This window comes from Mastomys coucha, unplaced genomic scaffold (assembly GCF_008632895.1).
Source record: "Mastomys coucha isolate ucsf_1 unplaced genomic scaffold, UCSF_Mcou_1 pScaffold20, whole genome shotgun sequence".
NCBI classification, from domain to species: Eukaryota; Metazoa; Chordata; class Mammalia; order Rodentia; family Muridae; genus Mastomys; species Mastomys coucha.
The window spans coordinates 118,339,742-118,349,444 of NW_022196903.1; the positions used below are offsets into that span (position 1 = coordinate 118,339,742).

At 49.5% G+C, this 9,703-nt stretch overlaps 1 protein-coding gene across 1 annotated transcript in view; it reads right to left on the bottom strand.

Annotated features, from left to right (window-relative positions):
• Positions 1 to 337: 337 nt before the first annotated feature.
• Cd9 (CD9 molecule) overlaps positions 338 to 9,703 on the bottom strand; it is a 36,186-nt gene continuing 26,820 nt past the window's right edge. Inside the window, exons 3-8 of the mRNA XM_031383469.1 lie at positions 4,209 to 4,306; positions 3,547 to 3,621; positions 2,456 to 2,554; positions 2,238 to 2,327; positions 1,296 to 1,379; positions 338 to 801 (exon numbers count right to left, since the gene is read on the bottom strand). Of these exons, the coding sequence (XP_031239329.1) occupies positions 736 to 801; positions 1,296 to 1,379; positions 2,238 to 2,327; positions 2,456 to 2,554; positions 3,547 to 3,621; positions 4,209 to 4,306 (512 nt within the window). The 3' untranslated portion in view covers positions 338 to 735. The remainder of the gene's footprint in view (positions 802 to 1,295; positions 1,380 to 2,237; positions 2,328 to 2,455; positions 2,555 to 3,546; positions 3,622 to 4,208; positions 4,307 to 9,703) is intronic.

Sequence of the window (9,703 nt, forward strand, 5' to 3'; positions counted from 1 at the left end):
CCCCCCCGTGTGGAGTAAAACTGTGACCTCAGGTCAAAATCTCCCGACCTACCACGCCTCTCAGCAGGTGAGGAGACCTACCTTTCAATCTACTTCTCATTTACTGCCCAGAGAATACAGAATGCTGAGAGAGGTGGGCGGGCTGCTGCACAAGGGTGATGTTAGCCCTTGGGAGATTTGAGGGCTGCCTGGAACTTGAGGGCAGCCTGATCTACAGAGAATGCCTGTCTAGCCTGGATAACCGATTTAAAAAAAAAAAAAAATGCTGAAAAATACCTTCAACCCAAGCAGTTCTAAAAACTAATTGAAAGAAAAGCAACACCAGCAATCAGCCCTAGACATTGTTATAATCTTTTATTATGTATCAAATTGTCTTCAATATAACTTACAACCTGATTTTTATCTGATAGATACTTTTATCTATTTAAAGGCAAAAAAAATTCTCTTTATGTACAATATCTTATGTCTAGAGTCTGGCAAATATAGTACCTTTCATTGCAGGATTTTTTGCTTAACATAACAAGCAAAAACAAACAAACAAACAAAAAAATCAAAATAAACTGAACCCCCGGATCCCTCAACTACAAATGTCAATAATGAATAAAGCATTAAAAAGACAAACAGAATAACTGTTATTTAGAAACGCATAATGAATACTAATATTAGTGGCAAAAAAACCAAACGGCCCGGACAGTCTTCAGGGGCCATTGTTCCTGCTCGGGGTTGGGGCAGACTCTAGACCATTTCTCGGCTTCTGCGGATGGCGCAGCACAGGATCATGCTGAAAATCATGCCGAAGATCTGCAAAGATAGGAAGGGGGCGTGGTTTGCCTGACTGGAAGGGAAGGAGCATCACCTAATCCAAGACAAATGACCAAAACAACAAGTCCAGGAAGGATACTGAGGTAGGAGAGATGAAGGCCAGACAGCAGGAAGGACGGCAGGGCTCAGCTTCTGACAGTCAGTCAGCTGCTGAGGTATTTCCTTAGAGAACATTCAGGGCGAGCCTCTAAAAATGCAGCTTTATACCCTAACCTCAGTGTTTCCCACATGGCACGCAGGTTAGGACTCTCTCATCCTCTCTTCTTTGCAGGGCTGGGATTGAAACCCATTCTAGCCAAGTGCCCTGCCTCTGAGCCAGTCAGAGAGCTCCCAGTTCTTCGTAATAAGAAGGAAATACTGATGGTGTCCACCTGGCCAGGCCAGCCAGGATGGCTTCTGACGCTACAGCACTTCTAACAGTGTCTGGGGACAGCTTAACAACAGCCTTCTTCCCTCAACCACCTGCCACTTACCATCACCACGGCGATGCCAATGCCCACTGCTCCGATGATGTGGAACTTGCTGTTGAAGACCTCCTTGATGGCTTCCGGGCAGGGCTTAGGGAGGCAAACAAGATACGGGGTCAGAAACAGTTCTCACTTTGGGTATGTACCTCTGCTTCGCTGACTTGCTGGCTCTTGTATCATTCTGGGAGGCCTTGTGGCCAGAGGGCCAACTGGAATGGGTGGACTTGGGAACAAGGGCGGTCCTGGTTGGTGACCAGAGGGGGGAACTGAGAGATACAGGGGTACCCCAAACTTGAGAACATTTCAGAGAAGGGGGAGGTTTGAGGTCATTCTTCCTTTCTTTCTTTCTATATACTTTTACACATGTGAGTGTTGTCTGCATACGTGTGCCTGGTGTTTGTGAAGCCCAGAAGAGGGCATCGGATCCCCTGGCAATGCAATTACAGGTGATTCTAAGACGCAATGCTGGGTCCTCTGGAAGAGCGAGAGCTCTTAGCACTGAGCCAACTCGCTATAGCACCCCCAACCCTTTCTCTTTTTGGCAGCTCTAGGGCTGGAACCTGGAGCTTCGTCCACCAGGCAAGCATTCTGCCACTCAAAGAGGCCCCTCTGGGTCCTGTTCCAGGTGGCTGTGCAGAGAGGAACTTTTTAAATTCTGCTTCTGGATTAAGGAAAACTGACCAACCAGGACGTGTTCCTAAAACCTAAGGAGCAGACATACCCTCCACGGAATCTGCTTGTTCTTTAAGGCTTGGGATTTGGGCAGCGCGCGCATGCTCCCAGGTGCCTGAAGCTGTAGGAGCTAGGGGATTTTGTTGGTCTCTGATCTGGCCTTTGTCACTTGAGGAAAAAGGCCCCTGGGAAGAATGTTGCTAAATTCACCTAAGCCCTTGCAGGGATTTGTGGACGCAGCAGGGCAGAGTGTCAGAGGGTTGCTTCTAAGTTTACCTTAACCTGGAAACTTTCCAGAAGCTGCTTTTTGGGGCAGATGTCCGAGATAAACTGCTCCACAGCACCAGCTATGCCGCAGCAGTCCAACTAAAGAGAGAAGGTAGGGATGGGGATGAGAAAAGAGACAGTGCCAGCCTGGTATAGAAATACCCCCATGTGTGGGTACCCCACAGGGATGTATGGGAGGGGTCAGTGGTTTCACAGAGGTGACCTACCGCCATGTGGATGGCTTTGAGTGTTTCCCGCTGGGGCTCCTCCTTGTTCCTTAACTTTTGGTAGGTGTCCTTGTAAAACTCCTGCACTTCTTTAATCACCTACGAGGGACAGACAAATCAGGAGCAGAGATGGGTTCCTCAAAAACTGCTTCACGGACACTCTTCAAGCACTTGGCTAACTGCCACCAGTGCCATCTGTCTCAGCACCGTTCCCGCCTCAGCCTCCAAAGTGCCCAGGCCACAGGAGTCTGCCATCTTGCCTGGCTAAGTTTCTTTTGATGTGGTGGAGTGGCACTGGGGATCCCCAGCCTCTATCCCTTGGTAAATCCTTTTAAGGGGCCCTGCCTTTTTAAATGCTATACTGTGTTCCAGCCTGGCCTACAAACTCCTTAGAGTTCACCAGAGAAACTCGAACGCACATGCTCAGCCCATTCCTTTGCCCAGAAGTCTCCACTCTTCCCATTTCCCCCCATGAGAGGCCCCATCTCATTCCAGGTCTAGATCCACGCTCCTTTCTTTACAAACTGGAAGAGATGCACCGGTCCACCCTCCCCTTTTTAAATCTCAAGGTATTTTTGGTTATAAATGACTTGTGTGACATTTGTCTAACATCTTTCTTCCGCACTAGATGGCAAAGTGCCTCAAAGTGTGGGACCCGGAACCCGGATACTCGGGGGACCTTGTAAAGCGTCTGGTGTGGTACGCGTAGTATGTATTTACAGATTAGAGAGCGAGAGTTTTTGCTGATTCCAGAAAGCCATGTTGTTCTGAGCAACCTTTCTAGGAGTATCGAGGAAGGGCAGTTTAGCTGTGATTGACAGGCACACAGATAGGCACAACACAAATGGTTTCCAAAATGTTCTGAGTGGTTACTATGGTGCTAGTCACACAGGGCAGGTTAAGCTCCGTGTTTCCAGTCCCAAGGACTCTTCTGTCTTGCTCTTACATGGAAACATACTGGATAAAGAGGTGTGTTCAGTGGAAAACTAAGCAAGTGACTAGCCTGGACCCTTCAATCTCCATCAACCCTCTTCCTGGCTCAGAAACTCAAATCACTGTAGGACCCAAGCTTCTTCTTGGAAAACACCTACCTCATCCTTGTGGGTATAGCCCCAGACAGCCGCAGCTATCTCGATGGCGAATATCACCAAGAGGAATCCAAAGAACTGGAAGACACAGGGGGATGTGGTGAGAGAGACTCCAGCAAGCCAGTCAGCAACACCAAAGGCCGTAGAACAGTTAGCATGCGGGTGGCACAAACAAACAGGCCGGAAGAGGGTGACTCAAAAGCAGAGAGCCCATGGAATTCTGGGGGAAAATGTGATCCGCTGCCCTAAACTGGTACTTGGGGGTACTAGTTTGGAGTCGGGCAGCAATAAACCATCACTGCCCACGCGCAAATGCCACCGAGACCCGGGAAACAAAGGCAGCACATTCACTCCGTGGCGTCTGGGCAAGACGGAAACAATTTTTGAAACAGAGGAGAGAAGGCAAAAGGAACTGTGGATTGGGGGCGGGGGAGGGGGAACAAACATGGCCTTAAAGAAAGGTAGAAATAAAGTCCTGGCGTTTAACTGCATAAAGGAAGTTATAAGGAGTCCAGGGCCAAGCTGGTGGTGGGAGCCAGGGGCCTAGGCACTCCTTACTCCACTGGTTCTACCTGTCCTGTGCACTAGGCCTGGTGACATTTTGGGAAAGGAATGGGATTAAGGTAAGACTGGCTAGCCCTTGCGAGTACAGAAGGGATACTCACCAATCCCAGCATGCACTGGGACTCTTGTACGGCTCCACAGCAGCCCAGGAAACCAACCAGCATCATGAGAGCCCCAGCTCCAATCAGAATGTACACTCCTGAGGCGGAGAGAGAGGAAAAGGTTGCAAACATTAGTGTGCAGGTCCAGGCCTCTGCCCCGCAGAGCCTCCCACCTGCTTGCTGACTGCTTCCACTCCAAGGATGGAGGCCTTTCTTAACAAGCCTCTTCCACCTTGGCTCCTGGTCCCCCTCACTTCCCTCTCTCCCAGAATTCTGCTCCACCACGTCAACACTCGACCTTACCCTCGGGCCCTTTCCTAGAAGGCGCCCAAGGACAGGAACCCTCTGATGCTTAGACAATCCCTGCCTCAGTCTGGTATGTTTCTTCCCAGTGGCACAATGCACTTGAGCTGATTTACTGAGATCTCTCAAACTACAGTTTGGGACTTGAGAATACGATCCCCCCAGAAGTCCTTTCTGCATGCCGCCAGGCACCTAACACCCCAGTGCCTACGCTGGCAAGAGTTTCTTGATCTAGTACAAAGGACACATAAGTGGGTATCATATCAGAAGAGCCTCGTCTTAGCTCCAACACTGCTGCTAACTGCTGTGTGTCTTTTAGCTGGCCTGCGTTTGTGGGGATGGAGAAATGGCTCAGTGGTTAAGAGTACTTGCTGCTACTTGTTGCTTAATTACCAGAGATCCGATCCCAGTACCCATGCTGGCTAGCTCACAAATGCCTATAACTTCAGCTCCCAGGATCTGATGCCCTCTCTTGGCCTTTGAAAGCACCTCACATTGCGCGCGCGCACACACACACACACACCCCCATAAATGCCATGAAATCCCTTCAGCCCACCTAGGAAATCTTATGGTTGGAATGAAGTTACTCTAGATTAAGGGTGAAAGGATTTGTCACGTCGAGGGGAGAATGGGTGACATCACACCTACATCTTCAGTTGTGAGTGGTTCCTGGGGAGGAGGTAGGGGAGGGCAAAGACTCTTTAAGTCTTGTCCACACCCAGACAATGCAAATCCCTGGATCTGGAGCCAGAGTGTGGCCAGATCTAATTTACTCCAGATCACCAGGGCTGTGCCCCATTCTACAGTGACGCTCTTGAGAAGCCACAGCTACTGAGCAGGGCCACCTTTGTGAAGCCCCCTTCTGTCCCAAGTCTGCTAGCAAAACCGAGAGAGGTTGAAGTGCCTCCCATAATTAAAAAAAAAAAAAAAAAAACTATCTTAGCTGGGCGGTGGTGGCGCACGCCTTTAATCCCAGCACTTGGGAGGCAGAGGCAGGCGGATTTCTGAGTTCGAGGCCAGCCTGGTCTACAGAGTGAGTTCCAGGACAGCCAGGGCTACACAGAGAAACCCTGTCTCCAAAAAACAAACAAACAAAAAAGTATCTTATTTAAATATTTACTTTAAATTATGTGTATGTCTCTGTTGATGTATGTGTTTATGAAAATAGTTGTCCTTGGAGGCTAGAAGGGGGGCATTGCAGCCCCTGGAGCTAGAGTTACAGGATGTTATGAGCCACCCAACCTAGGTTCTGGGAATTGAACGTGGGTCTTCCGCACAAGCTCTACACACTCTTGCTCCCAACACTTCTTCAGTCCCCTCCCCCCCATCTTGCTACCAACCTTAGGAGGGGCACAGTGACATATCAGGAGCCCCAGCTTTAAAGCCCAGAACGCTTGGCTTTGAAAGCTAGTTCTGTAATCCCAGAGAAATTTATCTAGAAAAAAAAAGTTGCTTTGGGGGGCTGGCAAGATGGCTCAGCTGGTAAGAGCACTGACTGCTCTTCCAAAGGTCCTGAGTTCGGATCCCAGCAACCATATGGTGGCTCACAACCACCTCTAATGAGATCTGACGCCCTCTTCTGGTGTGTCTGAAGACAGCTACAGTGTATTACGCCGGAGCGAGCAGGGCTGTCCTGAGTTCAATTCCCAGCAGCCACATGATGGCTCACGGACATCTGTACAGTTACAGTGTACTCATACACATAAAATAAATAAATAAATCTTAAAAAAAAAAAAGAAGTGAAATGATGCAGAATTGTGGTTATGTTCAGACCACATACTGCTAGAACAAAAAGGAAAAAAAAAGTTGCTTTAGTGTGGATATATATTAAGACAGGGTTTCTTCAAGTAAGTCCTGGCTGGCCTGAAACACTGTGCAGAACGGCCTGGCTACAAGCTCAGAGCTCCATCTGTTTCTGCCTCCCAAGTGTGGGGCTTAAAGATGTACATATGGTCTAGGCTTTTACCAGATGTGGTGGCAGGCTTTTACTCTCTATCCTTTTCTTCCTTCCTTCCCTCCTTCCTTCCTTCCCCCTCCAAGATAGGGTCTCACTTGTGGTTCTGACTGTCCTAGAACTCTCTCTTATAGACCCTGTCTAAAAAAAGAAAAAGAAAAAAAAGAAATGGCAAGTTGTTTCTCTTTTAAATAAAATACAGGGGGATTGGAGTTGAGAAATGGCTTACTAAACATGTTTGCTATGCACCCATGATGACCAGAGTTTGAGATCCCAGAACCCACACCCACATAAAAAAGCCAGGTTATATGTGTGTGCCAGCCCTAGGAAGTGAAGCCAGTTAGATCCCAGGAGATAGCTGACTGGCCAGCTTAGCTGAAAAAAACTTCAGGTTCAGTGAGAGACTGTGTCTCAATGACCTGGAGAGCACAGGAGACACCTAGCATTCCTTTTGGCTCCTATATGTGCACACTTAAATGTAAGAGAAATGCCAGGTGGTGGTGGCGTACGCCTTTAATCCCAGCACTTGGGAGGCAGAGGCAGGCGGATTTCTGAGTTCGAGGCCAGCCTGGTCTACAGAGTGAGTTCCAGGACAGCCAAGGGCTACTCAGAGAAACTCTGTCTCGAAAATACCAAAAAGAGAGAGAGAGAGAGAGAGAGAGAGAGAGAGAGAGAGAGAGAGAGAGAGAGAGAGAAACAACTGGGGTTTGGGGTGCATGTAGAGGCACCTGGTTCAATCTTTAATACTCCAAAAGCGGGGTGGCAACAGTACAGTCTCCTGGAACTGTTGTGATGTGTGCAATGAGGTAGTGTATACACACACACCCCAACTGTTATTAATCAACAATATAAGGCTTAGGTAACCACTGCAGAAAGAATGTGATTTTTCTGTACTTGATACTCTTTTCCTATTCTCCCACTGGGATCAGAGAGACTTCTTCAAAGAAGGCTGAAAACAGAGAGGGGAAACATGCCTTCTCACACAACACAGCACACTACGTGACAAGGACTTCGGCAGGTGCCACAGTGACCTCACCGTCGCCCCCACATCTGCAGCACCCAGCGCAGGGCGGGACTCTGCAGGCAGGAGACCGTGGGACTGGCCTGCAGCTGATGCTCATAGGCGGCACAGAACAGAGCACACACAGTGGGCATTTGTGCCTCTCTCGCCTCCTCCTATTGCCGTGGTGACGTGAAGTCACGTGGGGTGACTGGCAAACCCCACGGTGCATGAATATGGGTATTGTTTCTGTGCATGCCTGGCCCAGACTGGGCAAGGGGACAAACGCAGCTTGTCCTTAAGTCATCTCCCCGGCCAGCCAAATGTAGTGGGGCCTGAACACGGGAGGCAGTGAAGTCCCGTGCAGTGAAGGCCCTTGGGGAGGAGCACCCGCTGCCAAGGGGACACCGCTGAGTGTGGCAGCAGCAGTACAGCCACGGTGTCTGACTGTCGGATCAGGGCAAGACAGGCAAGGATGAGGTCACTCCTTTGAGCTGCGGAGCAGGGGCTGAGTAAATGGGGAAGGGGCATTAAGAGATCAAAAGGATTTAGAAGCACATTTGATATAGAGTCAAATGCAAACAAATATGCATTCTCTCTGAGTCCACGCCCTGGTATGGGAGCTTGGGCACCCTAGCAAGGTCAGGGCAGCCAGGGCGCCGGGAGCACTGAAGGAGGAGCAGTTCTCATAGAGAGAACATGCTCCCCTGACGGGCCTCTTGGTTCATATGACAGATCCACTCCAGAAAGATTTTAAACTAAAGATCTGTTGGTTGTAAATCTTGTTCAGACAGCTGCAGCTCTGAGGCGTCTCTGTTTAGCCTTCTCTAGTCAGAAGCAAGACAACAATCCTGGCAGTCAAGCTATAGAATGGCTCATCTGGAAGCTGACCCAACCCTAGTGAACCAGGGAGCCCCCCCCCCATGTGAGCCTTGTATCTGTTCCCCACTTCAGCCTTGAGGGGCTAGAGCTCAAACCCAGAGCTTCTCGAAGGCGAGGCTGGTCCTCACTTCTGTGCTCCACCTCAGAGCTCCGCCCCACTGCTCAACTCGCTTTAGAGAAGAGGGTCCCTTGCTTCCTTTTGGGAAAGCGGCAGCGCATGGCCCCACACCCCCACAGCCCCACACCCTGAACTTGTTAGCAAGGGCTGGCAGTGGTAAATGACAAAGCATTCCCTTTTATAAAAGGAGTGAATGTTAGCTTTCTGTCTGACTCATGGAAAAATTTATTCGTCAGAGGGCCTTCTTCAGGATCTCCATGCTAAATTGCTTAAGGGCTGTTTATTGTACATCTTTTTTTTCCTATTGGGATGACAATATAGGTCCATTTAAATGGGATGGAAGGGAGGACTGGCGTGGCAGTAGCATATGTTAGGGTGCCCTTTGCACACGGTGTTCTGTCCCACCCGTGTATTAGGCTATCGAGGACACAGAAGGCCTCCCCTGAAGGCCTAGCTCTATCTAACTCATAAGGTCGACTTCCTTTTGACAATTTGTGTGGAAAAAGAACCCGATCTCGGCTCATGTTTCCCCTGCTTAGGTTCATTATCCCCTAACAACTGGCTCCCACTCTACTCCCTCCCCCACCCCAACTGGTTCCCACTCTACCCCCCCCACCCCAGCTCATTCCTGCATTCCCTCCCTCCCATGGCCGGTTTACTCTCAATTCAGAACAAGTCACTTGCATTTCATATGTCCAGCATGGGAACCCTCTGAAGTGTGGGTATGTATGCCATGCCGGATTCAGGTGGGAACGTGAACAATCCGTCATGGCATACGTGCCCAGTGCAGGGAGGCCACCTTACTGAGGACATTTATATCCTGGAGGTCCCAGGGGAAGGATGGACACACTCATGGCCTATGGCCACACCCCCTAAATTCCTTCACTCTGGCCATGGTTCTAGAAAGACACCACATTAAGAAGAGCTGTGGGCCTGGGATCAAGAAAAGGTAGTTGTGTGACATGCTTGTAATCCTGGGTCTGTGTCCTGCTCACAGGATGAATCTCCCAGGGCGGAACTGGAGAGAAAGCCCTTCTACGGGTTTAAGGCATCAGCTGTTCTGGTAAGTCTTGCTTTTCTGCCTCACCACACAGCCTTTCTTCTTATTTTTTTTATCGAGATAGGGTTTCTTTGTGTAGCCCTGGTTGTCCTGGAACTCACTTTGTAGACAAGGTTGGCCTTGAACTCAGAAATCTGCCTCCCTCTGCCTCCCAAGTGCTGGGATTAAAGGCGTGCGC